The 26,499-nt window shown below is 40.2% G+C and overlaps 1 protein-coding gene across 1 annotated transcript; it reads right to left on the bottom strand.

Moving 5' to 3' along the window:
* Positions 1 to 13,953: 13,953 nt before the first annotated feature.
* LOC309672509 (beta-1,3-galactosyltransferase 2-like) lies at positions 13,954 to 15,120 on the bottom strand (the record flags this gene model as incomplete). Its single annotated transcript, XM_082484037.1, has 1 exon — positions 13,954 to 15,120. One exon carries the CDS (start codon positions 15,118 to 15,120, stop codon positions 13,954 to 13,956), a length of 1,167 nt encoding a protein of 388 aa, XP_082340163.1.
* Between the last annotated feature and the right edge of the window lie 11,379 nt (positions 15,121 to 26,499).

Raw genomic sequence — 26,499 nt, 5'->3', positions numbered from 1 at the left:
TTTAAGGGGTTGTTAGGCTTGTGGTCTGTTCAATATGGTAGTTGAACTTTGTCAGCTTAACAGAATTATGACACCTATTGCTATTTAACCAATATGAACAAACGATTTAAAAAGTGACAGATTCCATCATGTGTTTTGCTTAGATGCTTCTAAGCGTATTTATCAAGGTGACAGAACGTCAGCGACTAAGCTTCTGACCTACGTCAGTAAAGATTACCTGATGCACATAGAGAGATCATGCAGAATTTGCAGTAGAAAATATATCAATATCTAAAGCTGCCAACGAGGCTTCGCGTGTCAAGAATCCAGCACTTGAAGTCATTTTCAATCTCAGCCTGTCACCCACTTGTATTAGGACAGGCTAGTTTCAGTCCCATTTTAGCCTCTAGGACTTGAGTGTTAGTTCTCTGGGTTTACACACATCAGGTTGAATGACACAGCCTAGTCACACCGTAGAGGTTGAGATCTGAGGCAAATCCACTGACAAATTAGCTCAGAGGAGCCCACCTGGAGGAAGGTCCCTATCATCTCACACAGGCACCCCCCGCATTTGCAAAAACTGGGAAGGTACCATCTGTGTGAAGCTCCAAACAAAGGTAGCTCAGGAGAAATATAACCCTTTTAACCTTAGTGAGTCTGTCAATAGAAGCCTGAATAGGTTATGATAAAAAAAAAGAGAGGGAATGATTCACACCACAAGTCCTTCCCATTTCCATGAATATGCCAGAACTGCCACTGTCCAAAGTATGTACGTGCCTGGTCATTCAAATTACCCGAATGTGATACATTTTCATATGAAACTATGTATCACATTGGAAATTAAAGAACTTTATAACCCATTCCATAAAACGAGTGTAGTACCACGTTAGGCACCATGGATTTGAAGACTCCGTTTTGGCATTAAGTACACAAGAACACATCTTCTAGTGTAGGAAACATCTGAAGCTGCTACAGAATCTCCAGTCTACACATACAAGAATGCCACAAGTGGTCAAGCTTGCTACAGAATTAAGCATAATAACAACAACATTCTTGCTTTACCATCTGTCACAAAGGGGGAAAAGCACGCTTAAGGTAAAAACCCTACTGTTACTAATTATCCATATAGAACTGGTACAATGGAAAAAATGATTATTCTTTGAATTCCCTCATGTCCTACATGTACAAAAATTCAGTCAAAATTGTTTACACTCTCTTCTACATTATTTGGTAGAACAACTACAATTTATTTCTGGAAAATAAAATAGCAAGTTGCACAATGAATAACTCACAGATGTGAGTATGCTTACCAGCATTACTCTAAGAATGTTGAAATCAGGTCGCTTTCATATTAGGAATGAGAGCAAATCTGCTGTTGTTCCCTCTTTTCCTCTTAATCCTTCTGAAACTTAACTAATCTGTTTCATATTATGTCGGAAATCCTAAAGCCACATTTATAAAAGAACCACAGAGGACCTTCAGTGGAGTGAAGCCATCAAAAGACCATGAGTACCACTTTTAAAAGGAAAAGGATAACTGGAAAGTGGGGTTTCTCAGCATTTTTTTTCATATTGACATATTAAAGTAGCAGCACGGTTCAGAAGGGTTTCAGTGATTCAGCAGAGTCCATTATTGTTCAGTGTTTTTCCACACACGCTAGTCATTTATCAAATTATTCACAGGTAAAGACAAAGTATTTCAAATGGGCATTGTGGGGAAAAAGAAAAGAAACAACTGACACAGCTGCACAGATTGAGGTCTACACTTCTTTAGAAAACAGTGTATGGTACAGAATCTTATCCAAGACCTGTCACAGAAGTTATTCCAAGGGAGACTGCATGTGCAGTGTGAATAACTTCTTATTTTTAATGCCTTCAATTCAACTGTATTCCAGTTGAATATTAAAAAAAAAAAACCAAACATGAGGATCCTTTGTTTCATACTGAAGGACTTTCTAACGGACTCTCAAGTAGGCAGACAGGATTCCAAAAATATGCTGACCCTTCAGCTGGCAAGCTACTTACTCTGCTTCAGTGTCGTTCACACACCGTTCACAGGCATTCCCTGTACGCGGCCTATAGTACCCACTACAGATTTAAGGACTCTCTGCCACAAGGATCTATAGCTAGGACTTGATGCCTCGCATTTTAACAGCCTATAAAGCAGTAGAAACAACCAGTCAGGTGTATCCATTTTCCCACCCAACTCAGTGAAACTGCTGCACAGCTGGAGTTGAATAGTAGCATCTAATGTGACCTGATATATCTCCAGGCTTAATGAATTTCTAATTGCTCATTGGCCCCAGAAGATTTGCTAAAGCAAACACAAAACCAGCTGGAGACACTTGCAGTTTCTAAAATGAATGAAAGGCAATCTTTCTGAACAAAATAATTGGTTGTCTTCAAAATCTGCTGGAAGACAAGCAAGGTAATAAAAACTAACAACAGCTTCTTATGAAGCAAAAGTTCTAATAATCCATAAATAATATACCACAAAGTTCTGTTATTCAAAATATACTGCCTTTCATGTTGAAAGCAGAACAGCTTTGCTTCCTCTGGCATATCTTCACAGACAGACACCATTCCAGTGAGATTTAGACCTTCCAAGAACCATCCTAAGCAGCTCTACATTAACATGGAATGAGACAGTACACACATTCCTTAAGTGGTCAGGAGGGTGATTCTTTAATGGTCATCCTACAGGCAATCTTATGTTCACATGCTTTCTTCTCATCATGATTACCAGAAACAATACAAGTCTAGCTAGACTGGAGACCAGCTTGAGGAACAGTAATCACCGTGCTCAGTGCTGGAAAAGGGATGATGAAGTTCTAGAATCAGCAGGTCCAAATGACTGTTGAACAAAGAAGTTTTGTCTGGTCACAGTTGACTCAGTAAATAATAGAGAAATTTAGAGCTATGATAACTGACATAAGGAGGAGATTTAATCCTAAACCAGTTATCAAAGGTCAGATGGCCAGATAACCTACATGTGTTTCTCTCAATCAAAAAAAAAAAAAGAAAAGGATTATTTCAATCTGTGCTTAACTGTATGTATTTTTCCTCCTAATGCAAAGATGCCCATCTTCGCCAACACTACCTTAACACATACCGATTTGGTACCCAAAGTCACAATGCCAGTGAAGAAAGTGATAACAGATAATAATTACTTGATTCTCAGAAGGGAATTCTCCAGTAAAGCGAGACCTACATATGAAAACGTGTTACCTAGTCTGCAATAAAAATTCACAAAAAGTGTTTCGGTGGAATGCAGTGTGTTTACTTAACTATTTCACTCCAATTTTAGAACACGCATTAATTCACATGTGAAATAAAAAGCATACAGTTTGAATTTTTAAAACCTGCAACAGAATGAGTTAGTGAAGTTTTCATTACATTTTAACTTGAAAATTAAAAGGACAGTTACTTCTCACCATATATATTTTCCCTCCCACAAACAGCTTCCTACTACAACCACTCTTTAACAACTTTAATGTGTATGAATATATATTACTGAATATTTCTTATACATCATGTTTAACAATGCACCAATAAAATGCTAAAGAAAAAAATAGATTTCAGGCTTCAGCAGTGGAGAAAAACTGAAATGACATCAAGTGAAACAGAAGTAACACCCAATTCTGTAGTTTCTAGGCAGCTATGACTGACAGCAACAATTCTGTAATTTTGGAGCACTGATACATGAAATTTTGCTGCATTGAATTGCACTGGATATCTGGAGTTCCTCAGGGAACCAGCAGTGTTTAACATTGTCAGTGACATAGACAGTAGGACTGTATGCGGCCTCAGCAAGTTTGCCAACGACGCCGAGCTGCGTGGAGCGTTCGACACGCTGGAGGGGAGGGATGCGATCCAGAGGGATGTTGAGAGGCTTGAGAAGTGGGCCTGTGTGAACCTCATGAAGTTCAACAAAACCAAGTGCAAGGTCCTGCACGTGGGTTGGGGCAATCCCAAGCACAAATACAGGCTGGGCAGAGAATGGATGGAGAGCAGCCCTGAGGAGAAGGACTTGGGGGTATTAGTTGATGAGACGCTCAACATGACCCAGAAACAAGCACTCCCAGCCCATAAAGCCAACTGTATCCTGGGCTGTGTCAAAAGAAGCATGGCCAGCAGGTCAAGGGAGGGGATTGTGCCCCTCTACTCCACTCTCGTGAGACACCACCTGGAGTACTGCATCCAGCTCTGGAGTCCTCAGCACAAGAGAAACGTGAACCTGTTGGAGCAGGTCCAGAGGAGGGCCACGAAGATGATCAGAGGGCTGGAGCACCTCTCCGATGAAGACAGGCTGAGAGAGTTGGGGTTGTTGAGCCTGGAGAAGAGAAGGCTCTGGAGAGACCTTATTGCAGCCTTCCAGTATCTGAAGGGGACCTACAAGAAAGCCGGAGAGGGATTTTCTACAAGGGCATGTAGTGATAGGACGAAGGGGAGTGGCTCCAAACTGGCAGGGGGTAGATTTAGATTAGATATCAGGATGAAATTTTTCACTCTGAGGGTGGTGAGGCACTGGAACAGGTTGCCCTGAGAAGCTGTGGATGCCCCATCTCTGGAAGTGTTCAAGGCCAGGTTGGATGGGGCTTTGAGCAACCCGGTCTGGTGGGAGGTGTCCCTGCCCATGGCAGGGGGTGGAACTAGATGATCTTTAAGGTCCCTTCCAGCCTAAACCATTCCATGAAATCAGTCACTACAGTCTGCTAATAAATAAAACGAAGCAGCACTGTGTAGTGACATCAAGTTGTACAAGGTTATGAAAAATATTTTTTCAAGGCAGTGATATAAATGCAGAATTTATGAATAAAGCAATCTATATAAAATATTGTTGCATATTCTTGATATTATATTAGAAACAGCCCACCCCACTTTGAAAGAGACATACATTGATAAAATTTTAAAGAACTGCACTTCAAATTTTCAGCCGCTGTTCCTTGTGCTTGACACAGAATATGCATTGTAGGGAGACAGGAAAAGAGTTATTAATTCATATTAAGTTATGAGAGATGACCCAGACTGGTTATGGTCATCTTCTGAAGTTAATCCAAAATATTAATGGTGATTTTGTTATACACTTCACTATTGCCTACACTACTAATGCAAGAATGCTGTCGGTAATTCGACACAAGCATAAACTCCCATGGCCTCTCAAGAAGCTTAAAAAGGCAAATATTTCCGCTTCATAAAGTTAAAACCAAGCATTTGAAGTTTCTATGAACTAAAGTTTTCTATTTGTTCTGCAAAATTTAGACTGTATACTGTTACAAAAATTCACAACTAGCCCAAGCAAGGAGAGAAGCTGGGATGCAAAGTACAAAATTATTAATGTACATGGTGTGTCCCAGCCAAATTGGGGCACCCTGAATACTTTTAAAGCATTTGGGTACAACATGATTTGACTAATCACCACCGCCCACACTACCAATTACTAATCATAGTAAAACTTCTCTAGATCATTTTGTATTTCTTCTTTTGTCCTTTCACCAGGATGGGCTGGCTGATGAATGATAACTCCTTTGTTTGGCAATTGTGGAGCTTTTAACAGCTCAGTATTTGCTCCCACTAGAAGTTGTAAACCCTCACTGCGTCCATAACCGTCCAGTGGTGTGGCAGACTCCATATGCAAAGAGAGAATCGGTATAGTTATAAACTTTTCTTCGGACAGCTGGCAAGTCTTTGTTAACACAATCAATTCTGCTGCTTACGCAGTCAGCTTCAGACTGAGTGGTGAAGCCTCCACTACCTTATCTTCACTAGTTATTTAATAACCTATAACTCAGTTACCATTCAGATAACATGACAGCCTTTCTACATGTAGTTCAAGATCAGGATCTGGAAATGGCACATCCATTAGAATATTCTGAGGGGTTGGTTGGGGTTTTTTTTCAGCTTCGTGGGTTATTACTGCACAATCACGATGTGGTGTTCCTTCCCCACGTAAAGGAAGTACAGTTGCAGGCTTCAGCTGATTACATTGCTTACCATAAGGTACACGTGTCATCTATAAAAGGTTCCATGGCTACTAACAAATCGTCAACATACTGTGTCAGAAACGGATGCATTTTTTAAACAAAGCATCCTGTAAAACTTTTACTGAAGTTTTAGAATAGTGGAGGACCCAGCAAAGCCCTGAGGGAGCTTTGTCTATGTTAGCTGTGTCTTTCCCCAGGTAAATGCAAAAAGGTCTTGAAAGCCCAGATGAAAAGTATATTGACGTAAGGTAGAAGTATCCCCTGTACGTATGACACGGTTTCAACTGGGGTAGAATTAACTTTCTTACTAGCAGCTAGTGTAGTACTGTGTTTTGGATTTAGGAGGAAAATAATGTTGATAACACACTAATATTTTTAGTTGTTGCTAAGCAGTCAAGGCCTTTTCTGCTCCTCATACTGCCCCGGCAGCGAGTAGTCCGGGAGTGCACAAAAAGTTGGGAGGAGACAGCCTGGACAGCTGACCCCAACTGACAAAAGAAATATTCCGTGCTGGATGATGTCATGCTCAGTATATAAAGCTGGGGGAAGAAGAAGGAAAGGGGGAGGGACTTTCAAAGCGATAGCTGTATTAGCCAGAAGTAATTACGTTCATTAATCAAAAGGTTGAAGACTGAATTCTCATAGAAGGCGGAACTATTTCATATTCTGAGGCTCCTGTCAGGACTGCACAATAGGTCTCTGCTAACTGTCAATCCTGGGTAAAACGTAGCTGCCTCTGTGCATAGAGCAGGGAAAGATTGCACCATAAGATTCAGAGGTCCTTTCGTGAGGCGCTTTTTTGTTGTTTTTTTTTTTTTTCTTTTGTCATACCAAGCACTCCCATTTCCAGTGGCTTTGTTGTCCACAATAGTTACAGCAGTCTCCAGTTCCTTGAGATGCACTGCTTAAAAAATTTTCTCCTCTGCCCCACCCTGGACATCTTCACACCCTTGTTCCCTTGATCTAGTAGTATTATTCAACGCTGCTGCCAATAGACTAGCTTTCTTTTTCTGTTCTTTTCCTTTTGTGCAAAAGCAACTATATTTCTGCAGCATTCTCGCTGCTTAGCTATTGATCCAGATGTCCCTGGAAGCAGTCTTGCTGTAGATATTTATCTATGATGCCAGACAACACTGGAAGGGTTTCAAAGAGGTGTTAAAGGGGCTAGAATGCTACTGTTATCTTGGTTGTCCAGGGATATCTTTTATCCTTCATGGACAGCTCTAAGATTCTGAGAAGCAAAGTCCTTATTTCCAGGGCAAGGATGTTCTTTAGTTTGTTTTACTTAAGCACGAACAATACCAAAGTCTCGGGTCAAATTCTACTACCTCATTACATTGCAGTGTATAACATGAACTAATATATAACAAAGTTAATCCACTTTCATACTAGAAAGACTGATTGATATAATGGTTAGGGAAGGGTATTTTTGTAACGTTAACTTTTTAGCACTAGAAAAAAGGGTAAGTTTCTCCAGGCTTGCGTCTCCTCAGACGAAGAAATAACGGCCAAGATACTTGTTTTCGCTCCCTTCCTCCCCACCCCCCAAGCTGACTCAGAGCGTGCTTTACATTTCTCCAATGAAAACTTGAAAACTGTCACTCTTTGTAGTTGTCAAAAAGAAGAGCTGAGCTTCTGCTGAGTGACTCTTCCTTACCTAGCTCAGATAAAGAAAATATGTTGAAGGGAATAAGAAAGTGCTTTGAGAAGATTCTTGTCTATCAGGAACCTTTACCACCACTTGGGTGGACCCAACACAAGGCAGAGTGGCATAGCCCGAGACCTTTGACACCATAAGAATGCTATCTAGTTTAAAGCACGGCATGGCTTAATACATTTTCTCAACAACACTATATAAGAAATATCAAGCATATGATATCTACATGAGCTTTTTCAAGTTTCAGATTTTCTTATCTAGAACATGCTCAATGTATGAACTCACAGTCTATTTTAAGCATCAACTAAGAATGAACACAGAATTGAAGTTGCAGTAAAACTCTCAGCAATCAAGATTAAAGGTGCATGTGGGAGACTGTCCAATCCCTATTGAAGCTTTCTGAGGACTGGCCAATCTAAGAAACAATCATAATCCCAAACCAGAATAATGGCTGAAGTGCAAAGAAATATCTTTGATTTTTACAGGTTTTCATATAGATATTGCAGAATGGAGAAGTTAATTCCAAAGCAAGAACCTTAATGGAGGAAATGAAGTAGAACAAGCCATTGATTTTAGTCCTCATTATTCCACTATTGAAAATCAGTACAACTATAGTTTCTATACGCATCTCGTGTAAGAATCTACAGGCAGATATAACGCATCCAGACAAATCAATTAGATTAAAGTATTTAAGTTCATTTTTGCAATTGTTCTCACCTATGAGATTGTTCCACAGTTGTGATTAAGCTGGTCTGATACAACTCTCAAAACTGTAGTTGCTGCCCCTGCATCAGCTGGCACGTTTGCAAGCTTACTGTCCTGTTTGGGGATAGGGAGACAGGAAGCACGTTTTTAGTGCTTCAGTTTTTCCAACCTGGATGCAAAATTCAGTGCCAATGAAAGGAGTTTTGCTTGGAATATGACTGAACTGTGGAATGGTCTTTCCCCAATGCCAGTTTTAATTGCTCAGTTATTGGGCGCACTGTTGGTCTCCAGATAGATGCTTTAATTGAGAACACGTATTGCTTATGCTTCATTATTTATACTAGTCTGCCTGTACGAGACATCCAAATATGTTATTCATAGATGCTTCTTACCCTCAGACCATTGACAATGACAGGATGGAATAAACATTAGGAGTCTTTTTATATTTTAAATATACCCATATCTCACTATTCTAGCCAGAAAGTTAATAAGTTGTCTGTCTAAAATTCATATTGGGGCCGACTACTGCCTGACAAAGTAAGCCCTGTTTCAGCAAAACCAAACTTACTAAGTACAATTGTTTTAATGCATATAAAATTCTGTTTGTGTCCACAGTTAGTTAAGCAGAGGTCAAAGCAGCACTGCTAAAGAACTTGAGGTTTCTCACGCTGGCTACACGCATGGTCACTGAAATTCTAACCATGCAGAGCTGCTTGCAGAGCTGCATTCCACCAGCGTTTATACGCGAGTCTCACAGCAGCTATTCCCTCTTCCTGCCCCACTTACAACATTTCTCCAATGCATCTTATGGCCTGTTCTCCAAACACACATGCAGGCAAAGGTTTTTTATAAGAAGGTCTAGAGAAAGTCTTGTCATTAGAACAAGAACAAGGCATCAGCATCTGTCTGTAAGCTACAAACATCTGTTAAAAACACCTCACAAAAATCTATATGTATAAGTTATGAGAAAAAAAAAAAAGCAAGCAAAAAAGCTCAACATAGTTACAGCAAAATAATGAAATGGAGACCCAAGAAGGACCAAGTGCAGAAGCTTTTCAGAAGAAGAACATTTTGAGGACTCAGGAACTACGTCACCAGATGGGCCTTCTACATACCAGCAATTAGGTGGCAGCTGAACCAGCAAACTGTTGCAGGACATTAGTACTTTTGAAGAAAATCTTACACTGTACACCTGGGTAAGATGCCAATCCTAACCCAAGAGAATAGTCACATAAGCAGTTTGAACAATGCTTACAAATTACTGAGGCCTTGCCCCAGTCACAACCCCCTTCTCCCAAGGACAAGGGGGACTATTCTAAACCATTTGAGGAATTTGTGAATTTGCATAAAATAAAAGTTCAATACAGCTGGAGACCAATCAACTATGATAAGCTAACTATAAAACTTCTTTTATTAAACGGAACCAGTGACTGAAGAATTCAAGTAATCCATGGACCTTCGAGGCATTATGCATACTTGACAACCGCTACACTTTTGCTATGTTCTTGCAGCGATTGTGGCACATAAATACTACTCTTTATCAAGCAACTTCAGTTTTCAGGCTGCCCTCTTCAAATAATTTATTCATATGTCTGGAAGGAAAAGGAATGTATTGCAACATAAGAACAGCACTCTGGTCATCTGAAAATATTAAGCAAATATTTGGGAAACAACCACAATTAGGAGTGCAGAACAATATAATAACTGAGGCAAGAGATTACTTTTTAATCAGATTGCACTGCTGGTTTTTTCTTCTATATTTGGACAAACACACACATTAAAAAAACCAAAACTGCACTGAATAGGGGATGGCTGAAGGAAATATCTCTATACACTGAACAATACAAATGGTTGTTAAGTCAGATAAAACTTAGGCTGAAGTTTTATACCCGTCTTCAACAGCTTCTAAAGTACAGAAGTCCCTAAAATAAAGATCAAGACACTAAATCTAAAATACAGCTTCTTTTTGTTCTGTATACTGACAAACAGAACGGTAAACAACATGCCAGCAACCATAAAGACAATAACAAAATCCAATTATTGGTTCGCTTTTTCAGACATAGCTTTAAATTATTTCTGGATGCAAAACATACTACATTTTTACCAACCAACATTAGAACTGGATACCACTAATCTTCCTGGGCTTGTATTTCCTGAGATCAATCTAACCTGAATGCAGAAACCTGACGCAGAAAAGTTGTTTTTCCAAAATCCTTCCGCCCACAGCAGTAAGAGTGCTGCTAACATAATTAAGACTTACTTGAAAAAAAGACAGTTCCAGATGAAAGCGGACTATGCAGCTCAAACGTAGACCACAGAGACCAAAGCTTCGGCCATGCCTGTTTGCAAATCACCCCAATCAGAAGACTCAGCTGTGTCTGCAGCCAGCCTTAAAGAACCTGCATTTCATCTGCAAAATAAAATTTAAAGATTTCCCCAAAGCACAACAATATAAACACTGATTTCAAGTGCTTTTGTGCCATGACTAATGTAGAATCCAATCTCACTCACCTTTTAAAGAATCTTATTTGTTCTGAGGACAGACAAAAATGTTTTGAAAGGGCTTAGGACACATTGCAGAAACATAACACTATTTAATGGCTTATTCTCTCTTTCTGGTGCCAGATACACATCCCTGTTTGCTAAAGCCCACATTATTCTAGCTGCACAGTCATAATACATGTATCAATTTGACACGCTCAGTAAAATTCTCCAAGTAAGCACTCTGGTTTTGGACTTAATTGGAAAATTTGCATCAGCAAGTATTGTCAGCTCTAGCAGACAGCATCCTGAAGCGAGTCCTTTCTCTGTAAGAATTCTTATTACTGGGGCGTGTCTTGGTTCTCATTCAAATGCCACCACAATCACTCAGAATCTCAGCATGCTTTAGATAGGTTCCTATAATCATATCATGCCATACAATCATAGGATCACAGGATAACGCTGATTGAAAGGAAGCTCAAGAGGTCCCCTTCCCCTGCTCGAAGCAGGGGTAGCTGTGAGCTCAGACCAGGCTGCTCAAGGCTTTCTCTAATTGCAGGGATGAAAAGTACAGTTTAATCCTTACCTCTGTCCCAGGGCAGAAGTGGTAAGCTGTTGCTGGCATATTAGTGTAACATAACCCTGATGTAGAAGGTGGCATAGAGAAGAGTTGTAGCTTCTTCAGGTTTTCATTGTTGGTCATTTTAATCAAGACTCCTGGTAATTCATGTTCTTCTCCTTTGAACTCTAAATGGTTCAAATCTTTGAACTCAGTAGACAACTCATAGAAATAACCTGCTTATCAAGAGGGGAAAAGGAAACTCACTCCATAACCTTGATTTCTATAGGTGAATTTAGGAATTTAGGCTCTTTAGGAAGGACAGGCAGGGAAAATGAGGAGGTCGTGTTGCCCTCTATGTCAAGGACCAGCTGGAGTGCATGGAGCTCTGCCTGGGGATGGATGGGGAGCCGACCAAGAGCTTATAGGTCAGGATTAAAGGCAGGGCAGGGACAGGGGACATTATAGTCGGGTCTGCTACGTGCCACCTGACCAAGAGGACCAAGTGGATGAAGCCCTCTATAGACAGACAGGAGTGACCTCACGTTCACAGGCCCTGGTTCTCATGGGGAACTTCAACCACCCCTGTATCTATTGGAGGAACAACACAGCAGGGCACAAGCAATCCAGGAAGTTCTTGGAATGCATTGTTGACAACTTCCTTCTCCAAGCGGTAGAGGAACCAGCAAGGAGAGGAGCTCTGCTGGACCTTGTCCTTACCAACAAGGAGGGGCTGGTGGGGGATGTCAAGTTCACGGGCAGCCTTGGCTGTAGTGATCATGAAATGGTAGCGTTCAAGATCCTTAGGGCAGCAAAGGGGGAGCACAGCAAGCTCAGTACCCCAGACTTTATGAGAGCAGACTTCGACCTCTTCAGGGAACTAGTTGGTAGGGTACCATGGGATAAAGCCCTGGAGGGAAGGGGGGCCCAAGGAACCTGGCTAATATTCAGGGATCACCTCCTCCAAGCTCAGGAGTGCTGCATCCCAACAAAGAGGAGGTCAGGCAAGTAGTCAGGAGCACCTCTCCGATGAAGACAGGCTGAGAGAGTTGGGGTTGTTGAGCCTGGAGAAGAGAAGGCTCTGGAGAGACCTTATTGCAGCCTTCCAGTATCTGAAGGGGACCTACAAGAAAGCCGGAGAGGGACTTTCTACAAGGGCATGTAGTGATAGGACGAAGGGGAGTGGCTCCAAACTGGCAGGGGGTAGATTTAGATTAGATATCAGGATGAAATTTTTCACTCTGAGGGTGGTGAGGCACTGGAACAGGTTGCCCAGAGAAGCTGTGGATGCCCCATCTCTGGAAGTGTTCAAGGCCAGGTTGGATGGGGCTTTGAGCAACCCGGTCTGGTGGGAGGTGTCCCTGCCCATGGCAGGGGGTGGAACTAGATGATCTTTAAGGTCCCTTCCAGCCTAAACCATTCTATAAGTCTCCTAAAGAAGTATATGTTAGATTTTTCTGAGGAACTGCAGAAGAGGCTTATTTTTTCCACAGGAAGACACATAATTCAGTTAACGTTTCTATATTAAACATCATAATGTATCCTTATGAAATGACAGTGGGGACGCATATATTGTATATTCATGTTCTCATTTCAGCTCTGGCTGAAGTATTTGGTATGTATATGATTGACATTTTGATTACCACATGCATCTGATAAGCTTCCTGCAAAGGTACAGGTACTTTTTTCTAGCTATTCAAGTAATCCAGCCAATTGGCCCACTCAGTAATTACTGTAATGGTCTTTTAATTCTTATTGGGTGTAGCAGATAATTTATATTCTTTGGAGAGAAATCTGAAAGGTCATTTACTTACATAAACATTTTGGTGGAAACTTTTAGCTTGCAAGGCTATTAAGCGTCATCTTTTTTTTTTTCCTTAGCTATGAGGATATTTTGTACGTGGTTGAGTACCCCAGAATGGAATTTAATACCTTCCTGTCAAAACACTCTATCGGCATTTAATTTTCCTCATTTATTATATCTCCATAATAACAACTAAGTGGTATCTTGTGTGTGAGGTGTTCTTCGTATATGTTACTACAGAGAGAATAGCAGCTGTATGCACTAATAGAGATTTAGCAAATCCTAATATTAGATTTTCTGAAAAAAAAAAAAACAACCACTCAGTTTCCATCCCTATTTCTATCACTAATTTACCAGCATAGGATATCATGTATTCTTTCTTCTTTAGTCACATTGAAATGCCATCTGAGTAAATGTAATGGTACTTAGACTAATTACCTCTCAGCAATATAAAAAAAACACATTAACTTATTACTTGTTAATGGAAAATTGTTTCTTTATTTTTTTTTCTTCAGTACAGTTGATATGACCTCTTGCCATATTTTAAAACTGTGTAAGAATTAATTGGCATCTCATCCAAAACAAAGTAAGGTAGCAAGCAGTATTCAGTCAATAGAGAAAGCCTTCTTTATGGAAGAAAAATCCTTTGAATGTAACATAATACAAAAACTATACCCCTGTTTCAGTATATGTCTGAACCTTAAAAGTTACAGCTACACAGATGGTCTGTTTCTAAGAAAACATCTGCTGTTTTGTCCATTGTCAAAGAAAGGATGGACTCTACACTATGTGCTTTTCTGTTCTGTCTGACATGCGTAGTTCTTCTTTTGCAGTGTTTCCCAATACGATACGTGCTCATTTGTTCCAATGTGGTGAGATGTAATTATATTATTGTACAGACATGGAGAAAATGGGACCTTGTATATGTTAAACAATGACTGTCTAGGTGGAGGTACTATTTCTATTCCCTTTGCATTAAGACAGAGCCCTATATAAACGTCTTCTAAATGTATACGTTTTATTGTTACAGAAGCATTGATAATCTTTGAAGCCAGGTCTCCAGAAAAGACGTAGCCAGTTCCTGAACAAAAAGGAGGGTAATTGGCACCTGGGTATTCTTTTTCTGATATGTACCATTTATTGTTTTGATTTCGAATAGGCTTATGCCCTTTCATAAGACAGCCTGTGAAATAATTCTGTGGCGGAGGTGAAAGAGGCCTGAGCAGCTTTTCTATTAGGTATATTGTATTAACAAAAACATCGCTGTCTGTCTTCATAACAAAGTTTGCGCCGCTGCAGTAGGAGGCAACCCACTTCATGCCCATCAAAGTTTTAAGAGTTAAGTTATGGTAAGTGTCCAGGAAGTCCTGTTGAATAATATCACGATATTGCTCACTTTCTCTCAGTACGACGTCATTTGGACCTTTGCTACTGACGCCTAGCATAAACAACCGAACAATCTCAACTCCTGGAACCACAGATTCATTTCCCCAGCTGCTTCTGATGGAACGTCTGAGATTAATTTCAGCAGCCGTAGTTGCTATTAGCAATATCAAGAAAGGTGTTTTATCTTTACACTTATCTTTTTCATTAATAATGAATTTAAATGACTGTGTTGAAGCTGATCTGGTTTTATTTCCATTTTTCTCATTTTCCACTGGTAGGTTTCCATTTTCTTTCCATACGAATTTTTTAAAATTTGAAATAATGTTTTTATGTAAAATATTTTCACTTTTCATCTGAAGAGTATCATAACCTTTGGTAAAAAGTATGTCTTTTTCTTCTATGTTATCATTGTTTTGAACATCACTTTTAGTTAGAACAGCATGGTGATTAGAATAAAAAACATAAAAACTGAAATACAGTGCTGTAAAAACGATGGAGGCAGCCAGGAAAACATTCCTCTTGGCACAGTCCCAAGGAGAGGTGAAGAATCCACTACAGTAGGTCATGTTGGCAGCTTTGAGAAGATGCATAAAAAGCTATTTTTTAATTGGACACATATTTTATCAGATGAGCAGTTAATTTGTAATTGTTTTCCTCAGTGGCACAGGAAGATAAAAGCAATCTGCAGGCTTCTGATTCTTCAGGATTCCTGGGTTTTTAATTAAAGGTATCCCATTATTTCATCTTAGAATAAATTGTAAAAATTTTCACAGAAGCAAAAAACCCAACAACTTTCAAATAAACTCATAATTTCATTTCCAAGCTTTTATTCCTAAGAGAAATACAGTAATAAATAAATATAAATAAATAAATACAGTATTAAAAAATATTCATTTTCTCAGAACAGAGCTTATTCAACTATATATTTAGAAGATGGATTATATGTAAAATATAAATGTGAATTTATTCCAATATTACAGTCAACCTTTTAATATTTTTATATATCCACACAAAATACCTGTCAATTTTTCAATATGGCTGTTGTCAATACTAATAGCAGGGTACTGAACTCATAAGAGCTATGGTAGAATGTAGAATACATATTCTATTTCAAACGCATATGTTTATTAAAACATGCTAAAAAGATACACATTTAAAGTAAAGATTGTAACTGCTATTCCAATTGCTACAACCCTCCTTTCTAGGTTATAAAGATAGAAGAAAGATAGCTTAACTTCAGGTAAGTTTTACAAAATCTTCTTGTGTAGTTGAATAATCCAAAGCTAATGAAGGATTATGATTGATTGTGGATTCACAGCCTTGGGGCCTATTGTGATAAATCACATGGCAGCTACCTTTAGCCAATTAAAAGTTAGATACATGGTTGAAAGTGATTGTTTGGGCTATATAAAATGTCGAGAGAGAGAGGTAGCATTTCCAGACGCAAACTTAACCATCAGAAGATAGGTGTCTGACATGAGATGAAGTGCCGCCTGCCGGCCTCTACCTCTCTAAATAATACTTAAGACAACTGCCTTAGGCTAGATCCATATGTTTTAAATGGCTCCAACCGAATGAGATGAATCCCATCCTTCCAGACTGCAATGACAGGTAAAATATAAATACTGGCACAATGAAAATACTGTAGCTATTTTTTTTTTTCTTTTTGTGATTTCCATAATAGCTAAATTCCGGCTTCCTTCAACTAAATGGTACAGAAATTTATCTAAGCCTTGGAGATGCACCACAGTTTGCAGGGAGAGGGAGATAAGCAGGTGTCCAACACACCACAAACTGGTAACACCCAAGAATGTTGTCTGGAAAATAGTGCAACTGCATCAAGCTGCTTTACACAAACTTGTCTCTGAAGGATTCTCTACATGTATCCCAAAGTGAGCTGCAAAATTATATTAAGTCCGGGTTTTTCACATTTTTTGTGCCAAAACACTACTTGACAGATATAACATATTAATTCAACACTTCTTACCATCACTGAAAGTGCAGATTCATCCCAGTCATACAGCCACGGTATTTTTGGAACAGATTCTTCAGTAGTTTCTTGCTGCTTCACAAAGAAATGACAGATTTAGGACTGAAATAGAGACAGGGATCCTATCTCTGTGCCCATGGAGAACTTAAGGACAAGCTTACAGGCCCCTGAGGTTCTGTCCTAAGTCTTTTCCAGAGGAATTATTAACTAACACAAAGGAAAACACACCAGGACATTCACTATTCTGTTTTAAAGGGAAAAAACACTGTCACTTTTAGCGATGAAGAGACAGTTTATAAAACGAGACTGGATGTAACCATTTTAGAATATGCAATAGAAATGTGAACTAAGAAATTAATTTATGCTCAATTATAATTTAATCTGAGTAAAACAGAATCATAGAATACCAGGTTGGAAGGGACCTCAAGGATCATCTGGTCCAACCTTTCTTGGGAAAAGCATGTGTCCTGGTTTGAGGTAAAACGGAACCAATTTTGTTCAGTAACTTCGCTTCTTAGCTGGGCCTCTTCTAACTACTGAAATTAACTGCATATTGTGCAGAAAATGTTCACTCTCTCAGAGTGATAAGACCAATGTTTATAGCTGATGCCCAGGCATGGTATGCAGAGAGGCTCCTGCTTACACTTATTGCCATAACAGCCAAGGCCAACCAACTTTGTTATTTGCCACGTTGGAGGGTCGGAAGCGGAAAAGCATAGTGGGGTCCCACCTGCAGGGAGGAGCGGACAGGACAGGTGACCCAAAACTGACCAACAGGGTATTCCATCCCATCTGCCTCATGCTCAGTATAAAAGCTGAGGGATCAAAGGGTCACGGGCTCTTCCTTCAATGGCCGACGTCTGAGGAGGACTCTGTTTGTCTGCCTGTGATCCCGATCCTGAATCCAGATCCAGAATCCAGTTCCCGTCCGTCACTGAGTCCAGCCTGGGACTGCCCCAGGAGCTTGATACGGTTTTGTATATATTTTTCATTATTTCTTTTTATTTTATTATTAATATTTCATTAAAGTAGTTTAGTTTCTTCTAAACTCGTAAGTCTCTTTTTCCTCCTCTGCCTCTCTCTTTGTAGAGGGGTAGAGGGGAGCATCTGTCGGTCCCGTCTGGGGTTCCTCGGGTCCCCAGTGGTGGATTTGGCCTAAACCACGACAGCATGGTCTAGACAATGTTGATTAATCTGTATGCAAATGTGTGGTGGATTACCCTTGGCCCACATCCAAACACCCGTCCGGCTGCTCACCCACTTTCCCCCTCCTCAACAGGACAAGGGGAGAAAATAGGATGAAAAAGCTTATGGGTAAAGATAAAGGCAGGGAGATCACTTACCAGATACCGTCAAGGGCAAAACAGACTTGAGGAAAAATAATTTAATTTATTGCTAATTAAAATACATTTGGATACTAAGAAACAAAGACAAAAATTACAACAATCCCCCCACTTCCATCTTTTCCTGGGGTCAACTTAACTCCTTTACCTGCCACCCCCAGCAGCAAAAGGGGACGGGGCATTAAGGTTCCTACCTGCTCCTCCTCCTGTTCAGAAAAATCTGCTCCAGTGAGAGCTCTCCAAGGGCCACAGTTCCTTCAGGAAATATCCAACTGCTCTTACTTTGAGAGAAATAGGGTATAAGCACATTCCATTATAAACTGGTCAGTAGTTCAACTAATGCAGCTCATGTATGATACACCCATAAAATATTAAGAATACAGTGAGTAATGGCTTAGCTCTAGGAATCTTCCTTCTCGTGTTTGTAATTCTTTAGAAACTCTGTATTTTGACAAATTAACATTTTAAAAAAAACCCAAAGTAAGTATAAAACAATATAAGAAAGAATGTAGGCAATACCACTTCAGAGGGTGAGAGGCATTTCTGTATGCACTAATTGCTTTGCTGTTATTTGAAATGTGAGAGCTTCAGCACATGAAAATATGAGCACAGAAGATCATTTTCAATGTTCTAAGTGTACTTCTGCATGGCAATTTTCTCAATTAAGCTAAAAACATTTTGTCAAATTCTATTTTTACTTCTTTGGATTTTAACAGTGCAATTAAATTTAATTAAATCCCGATTCCGTTGTGGAAAGAACAGGAACTCCTAAGAAAACTTTTCTAACAGGCAGCTACAATATTTATTGTTTCAAGTTCGATAGAGTTATTACAAGATTAGCAGAGAATTCATGTTGCAGAAAAGCAAACAGTACATGTCTCTGAAAAATTAATTACAGTTTATCTTGCTTACAACTTTTAAAAACGCCAAGAAGCTCTCAAAATACAATCCTCCTTTTCTATTAAAATTTTTCCCAGGACTAAAAAAAGAAACATACTTTGAAAATAAATTCTTACTCACAATAATTACCCATACTATTAAACCAAAACAATTAGAATTCATGAAGATTATTTTTCTAAAACCAACCGTACAGCGAAGTTGGAATAATAGCTCCCACATACATTAAGTTGCCTCAGTGACACATTGATTATTCCCATATACAAGCATTGAACTATATTCAGAATTTAACATTACAACAGGTATGCTGGAAGAAGGCAGAATTAGGCCTTATTAAAATAAAAAAGGAAGAAGAAGAGTAGAAAGGAGTAGAGGAAAACAGAAAAGGAATTAAAAAAAAAGAAAGGAGATGAATACGATACTTCCTGTTGCCACTCCTGTTCATTATCTTTTTCATATTTATTTAAAAAAAGACAGAACTGACAGCTCATAGGTGAAAATCTACCTCACCAGATTCTAATTCTACCCGGCCTCATCCCAGATTTTTGGAAGAATTTAAAAATAAGACAAACCAACCCTTCGGATTCTAGCAATGTTTTGATATTTTCCCAGCTTCTTGAAGTAGTGAGTTTTAAAGTCCAGTGCTTTCAAGGTGGTCACACAAGTGGCAAAGTTCAAAGTACTCTTTTGAGAAAATGATACATGCCTTTGAAGATGCAAACTAAAGGCTGCCAGAAAGCGGGAGATAGCTAATTTAATTTAAAATTGCCGGTTGGTAAACAGATCACAGTATCTTGATTACTTGGCTTCAATTCAGTTAAAGTGACTTCTAGTCAAATTGACTAAACACAGACAAAAGGGTGAGCTGGGAAGCAAGCAAAGAGCAGGAGATGCACCCACCTAAAACAAAGGCAGCCTATCCTGGAGAGCGGCTCTGCTCAGGGCTTTGCCGTCCCCTTGCAGCCCTGGCTCAGCAGTGAAACCAGTCTTTTGTGAAGACAAAAGTCCCAACCCCTCCCTCCTGCTTGATCTGTGAGAAGTCCCAGGGATGACCTTGGAGTTAGTGAGATGAATCCATAGCCATTTCATCTGTCTTTTTTTTTTTTTGAAACCTATATTTAATATCAAACCTACGTACTAAAGCATTTGGAGGATCAATTTGGGCATCTCAGTGACGCTCGCTCTCAGTGGTTATAAAGAGAAGCGGGGATATTGCAGTTTCTGTCTCTGAAGCAAGCTCTACTAATTTATTCTTGGGTTACAGGTGAAAAAAAGCTTTTTTCTGCATTCAGTTATTTCAAAATTTGAAATAAGGTTTTATGCTGCATAAATGAGTTGGTACGTGTGTCTTTAAAACCACTTTCTCTTACAATGATTGTAGCAATTTCAACAGCAAATGGCTTAATAAACTGAAGAGAATTAAGCACTTCAAAGAAAACACTGAATAAGTATATTAATAACACTTTGAGTTAATCTCATCAAAATGCTACTTTTGCACAGGAACAATATTTACTTTTTTTCACTGGAACACTTGTTGAACTTCTTTTTTTTTTAAACCAGGAATATGTGAAAAACTGAAGAATAATTTTAGATTCTCTTTTTCTTTCCATAAGTGCGGTATGGATTTAAAATAGCCTTAAAGGAGAAATTAACAGCAACAGTTGTCTTAGGATCTGCTTGTCCCTAGTTAGCTGCTATATCAATTTTTCTTAAAGCACACATGGAAATGTGGATGCTAAACATTTAATCACATATAAACAGTACAATTCCCTGTTTTTATGCAAGTGGAGTGTAATTCTTACATGTAAAAATTTGTAATGGGAGAAAAAGGGAAAACACTGCATGTGTGGAGCCAAGAACTTTCTGTTAATCTAACAAAACTGTTGAATCAAAAAATCATTACTAGTGTTATGGTCTGAGGAACCCACAACAATTTATTTTTTTTTAGACAATTATTCTCTCACCCAATGACCCCTCCCCACCTGGAAAGGGGAAGTGGGGAAAAAACAAGGAAATCTGGGGGTTGAAATATAAACAGATCTAATAGAATAAGAATAAATAGCTAACATTAATAATACTAAAGAACCAATATTGATCCTGATATCAATATAAAATATGCAAGGATTTCACTGAGCCAATTCTATCCGTAGGAAGCTGTGCACTCCCAGCAGCGGACAGCAAATGTCGGACACTGTGAGCGCAACGGCTTCCAGAGGAAGGGAAGCACTCAGGGGTTCAGCACCAGGGCAAGAAGTTCTCAGGATGGCAGCCATCAAGGAAGAGAGAGAACTCCTCAGCAAGCTTGCTAATTTATATTGAATGTGATGTTCAAGATATGAAATAATCCTGTTATTCTGCTCGGGTCAAGCGCCCATGTCTCGCTCCTCCTTAACCCTGCACCTGGCTAGCTCATACTATAGTTGGCTGTAAAGTAAATATTTTTAGAAATTCAGACACTAGAGTTTTCTAAAAATGCAGTTTTTCCTAGCATTAGAAGACACCTTACCGAAAAGTAAAACTACTGAAAAAGAAATTAATCCTGTCTCTCTCAAACCAGAACACTAATTTAATTTAATTATTACAAAAAAAGGGGGGGAGCAGAGGTAAATAGTTCTACGCGCAGTCCCCCTTTTCTCTCTCATGTCATTCTCCCCTTTTTTAACGTCCTTCTGGTGGGGTCCTATGAGTTAGTGGTGTTTGATTTTCTCCAGAAGGAGGTGGAGGAGGAGAGGGGTTTACAGCAAATTGTCAACATCCAATGTTCTCTACCAGAAGGAACATCCTGATGTTGATGGAAGCGTCTTCCCTACCCAAGAATCCACTAGGACCAATTTCCATGTGTTTTCTAACACAACACTTCCCTCTTTCTTCACTGGTTCTCAGTTCCACGTGAAACCTGATTTTGTTATGTATGTTGTGCTTACATTAGATATTTCCTCTTTATTCTCTTTGTTATGACTAAATCCAGTTTTACCCAGCTCCCAACAGTGCATTCTTATAGCAATAATTAACTACTGGTGGCACTTTTCCTGGCTCATCATCCCATACCCACATTCCTACTTATTACACTGCACTTTTAGTTTAGGGTCATAAACAGGTATTCAAAACAGAATAGCTATTTGCTGCAGAAATAAAGCAAAATGACTATAAAATAGATGCTATGCCACATAGTAGTGGAAATCTAAACGTAAGCTAAAACTAATCCAGTAATAGTAACCAAATCACTACAAAATTTGCTGTTGCAGCTTAAAAAAGCTAGGACAAAGCTCCAGGCAGACAAGGCCAGATCAAACAAATCTGTCCTGTTCTGAGGCTTACCGAGTTCATACAATGATAATGGTCTGTATCCTGTTAACTAACTGAAGACGGAAACAGTATGTATCTTTACGTAACTTCATGTGAAATACAAGCCAGGGTATGCTTGGGAGCATAGTACAGAGGATGATCTTGATAATCCTGCAGCAATTTTACTCTCTGGTGTGATTTGGTTCATGACAGTAAAATTCAACAGAACTGCGATGGAAATTGTTAAAAAATAAAGACAGGAAATATGTCATTGATTTAGAAGTGGCCAACACCATTATTTCAGTTGAAGGCAGTTAAGATTAGCACGAACTCTGATTTTTGACCTTGAAACAAAAACATTGCTAGATGTTCAGATTTCTATTTCATATCTATCATAAAATATTACATCCCCAGTAGTCTGATAAATGGTTTTGTCAAGTTATTAGCATTCACTGGAAAAATAAAAATGTCTTCCTGGTATACAGCTAAGCAGTGCTAACCTAAGAATAGATGTTTCTGCTCTCAGATAAGAGAGGGATACATATGGAGAAGAGACTCTGGCTTCTGAAAATGCCTGCCGGACTAGTACGTCAAAGTTACCTCAACTACATTGCGATCTTTGAGATACAATGCTTCATTTTAACAGAAAATTTAATTGGGTCTTGCTAGAAAGTATGATTTTTAATACAGAAATGTAAACCTAAACCATAACCTAATAAAGTATGTAGAAAGAAGGGCAAGTACAATAAAACAAAGGGATATTCTCATAAGCACATACCATAAGCACCTTTTAGTACTTTTGCCCACATAAGCATAAACACTGTGCTGATGAAATAAGCTATTTACTTAGCTCTTTTCCCTGATTATGAGTAGTAAAATCAGGAATTCTCTCAAATATTTAAATATTTTTTTTTGTTTTGATATTGCATTTGTGCCTAAAATAGAACAGTGCCTTGTTAAAACCAAAACAAACAGAAATACAAACCCACAAACATAAAAAACAATTCCTGACTTTTAAAGTCTCTACCAGAAAGAACTTTCATAGTGAAGACAGAAGAGAAAGATTAAGGTGTAACATAAGCATGCCAAACGGCGTGCCAGTTGAGCTACGCATTATCACTGAGCGAAAGGGGAAGGGGAAAAAACTATAACGTCAAAGGCCAGCCAACAAACCCCCTGTGGACAAAAATGAAACTTTCCACAGCTATTAAATCTTGTTTTCTTCCTATGTTGCATCCAGCAATTAGACACGAGAATTATAAGGTCAATTTACGTATAATGTATATCCTTCTATTCCTTATTAGGTCCACTGTTTTGGTTTTTTTTTTAATTAAAATACATTGTATTCTCAGAAATCATTAACAATAGGCAGAAACAAGAAAATTGATTCATATCCACAGGGATCATTGGGGATTTATGAAAGGTCCCAGTTTCCTAGTGTCCCTTAGAAAATACCATCCTAGTAGAAAGGAAAACGACACTGCTTCTTACCAGCGAAGACGTTCAACACTGCAGAGCAATAATTCTGAAGGAAGACAGCCTCCGTAGTTTTAGGTTCTTTGGCAGATGCAAACAAAATATATTTATTCAGCTAGACAGAACAAAGGGAAGCAAGTGAGCACAAAAAACCTTTGGACAGAAATCATTTACTTACGTAACTATGAGGCTGGGCAAGGTAGTTGTTTAATCAAATAGTTTGTTTCCATTGACTTTGTGACAGATTGTCACAGAAACACTAGATGATGGAGCCACACACCTATCCACACCCAGTTCAAGGCTGTTTACCACCTCACAGCACAATGTGACCTTAAGCTCTTGCTCCACCTAGCCAAAGACCTAGGTCTGGAACAAAAAGGCATAGGATTTTTTTCATATCAAGTTTTAACACCTGTCATGGTTTAGGCCAAATCAGCTACTGGGGACGTGGGACCCCAGATGGGACCTACAGATGCTCCCCTCTACCCCTCTTCAAAGAGAGAGGCAGAGGAGGGAAAAAGAGTGTTATGAGTTTAGAAGGAACTAAATTACTTTAATGAAATATTAATAATAAAATAAAAGGAAATCATGAAATATATACAAAACCTTATCAAGCTCCCCGGATGACAATCACGTCAATGGCTGGCACTTGGGGCAGTCCCAGGCTGGACTCAGTGATGGACGAGAACTGGATTCTAGATCTATGCAAATCCACAGAGCATGGGGAACAAACAGGAGGAGCTAGAGATGTGTGCGTGCCTCCAAGGCTACGATCTCATTGGCATCGTAGAAACTTAGTGGGATGACTCCTATGACTGGTGTGTTGGCATGGAAGGCTACAGGCTCTTCAGGAGAGACAGGCAAGGGAAACAAGGAGGCAGTGTTGCCTTATATGTCAAGGAGCATCTGGAACGCATGGAGCTCAGCCTAGGGATGGATAAAGAGCCAACTGAGAGCCTATAGGTCAGGATTAAAGGGAAATCAGGAGCAGGGGACATTACAGTGGGGGTCTGCTACAGGCCACCTGACCAAAAAGACCGAGTGGATGAAGCCCTCTATAGGCAGATAGGGGCGGCATCACGTTCACAGCCCCTGGTCCTCATGGGTGACTTCAACCACCCTGACATCTGTTGGAACGGTAACACAGCCAGGCATAGGCAATCCAGGAGGTTCTTGGATTGCATTGATGACAACTTCCTTCTCCAAGTGGTTGAGGACCCAACAAGGAGAGGAGCTATGCTGGACCTTGTTCTTACAAACAAGGAGGGGCTGGTAGACAGTGTCAAACTCAAGGGTAGTCTGGGCTGTAGTGACCATGAAATGGTTGAGTTTGAGGTCCTCGAGGCAGCGAGGAAGGTGTGCAGTAGGCTGACAACCCTTGACTTTGGGAGAGCTGACTTTGGCCTCTTGAAGAATCTGCTTGGTATGGTGCCATGGGATGAAGCGCTGGAGGGAAGAGGGGTCCAAGAAAGTTGGTTAATATTCAAGGACCACCTCCTTCAAGCTCAGGAACAATGCATCCCTAGATGCATAGAGGAAGGCAGGCAGAAAAGCCAGGAGGCCTGCACGGATGAACAAGGAGCTCCTGGACATGACCAAAAGGAAAAAGGAGGCCTATAGGGAGTGGAAACAGGGGCGGGTAGCCTGGGAGGTATACAGAGGAATCGTTTGAGCAGCCAGGGATCGGGTTAGACAAGCTAAAGCGCAGATAGAACTAAATCTGGCCAGGGACATCAAGACAAACAAAAAATCCTTCTTTAAGTATGTCAGTGAGAAAAGGAAGACTAGGGAAACTGTGGGCCCTCTCCAGAAGGAAACACAAGAACTGGTTTCCCGGGACAGAGACAGAGCTGAGGTACAAATGACTTTTTTGCCTCAGTCTTCACTGGGAAGGACAAAAGATGCAGCCGCACTACCCTTGACGCAAAATGCAAAGAGGAGGATTGGGAAAATGGAGGACCGCCCACTGTAGGTGAAGATCAAGTGCGAGACCAGCTGAGGAATCTGAAGGTGCACAAGTCCATGGGACCTGATGAGATACATCCGCGGGTCCTGAAGGAACTGGCAGATGAGGTTGCTAAGCCACTAGCCATCATATTTGAGAAGTCGTAGTGGTCTGGCGAGGTTCCTGCTGACTGGAAAAGGGGAAACATAACCCCTATTTTCAAAAAGGGAAATAAGGAAGACCCAGGGAACTACAGGCCAGTTAGTCTGGACCACTCGGTGGATAAAGAAATGGCTGGACGGTCACACTCAAAGACTTGCAGTCAACGGCTCGATGTCCAAGTGGAGACCAGTGACAAGTGGCATTTCTCAGGGGTCAGTACTGGGACCTGTACTGTTCAACATCTTTGTCGGCAACATGGACAGTGGGGTCGAGTGCATCCTCAGGAAGTTTGCTGATGATACCAAGCTGTTTGGCGAGGTAGACACGCTGGAGGGGAGGGATGCCATCCAGAGGGACCCTGGACAGGCTGCAGAGGTGGGCCCAAGCCAACCTCATGCAGTTCAACAAGGCCAAGTGTAAGACCTTACATCTGGGTAGGGGCAATCCCAAGCACAAATACAGGCTTGGCGGGCAATGGCTGGAGAGCAGCCCTGAGGAGAAGGACCTGGGGGTGCTGACTGACGAGAAGCTCAACATGAGCCAGCAATGTGCGATCGCAGCCCAGAAGGCCAACCGTATCCTGGGCTGCATTAAAAGAAGTGTGGCCAGCAGGTCAAAGGAGGTGATTCTGCCCCTCTACTCCACTCTCGTGAGACCCCACGTGGAGTACTGCATCTAGCTCTGGAGTCCCTGACATAAGAAAGACATGGACCTGCTGGAGCCACGAGGATGATCCGATGGCTGGAGAACCTCTTCTATGAGGAGAGGCTGAAAGAGTTGGGGCTGTTCAGCCTGGAGAAGAGAAGGCTCTGGGGAGATCTTATTGCGGCCTTCCAGTACCTAAAGG

Source organism: Vanellus vanellus (genome assembly GCF_965231255.1).
Source record: "Vanellus vanellus genome assembly, chromosome: 5".
Classification (NCBI taxonomy): domain Eukaryota; kingdom Metazoa; phylum Chordata; class Aves; order Charadriiformes; family Charadriidae; genus Vanellus; species Vanellus vanellus.
Note: the sequence above shows the minus strand (reverse complement) of the source record. Positions and strands in the feature narration are given on the sequence as shown.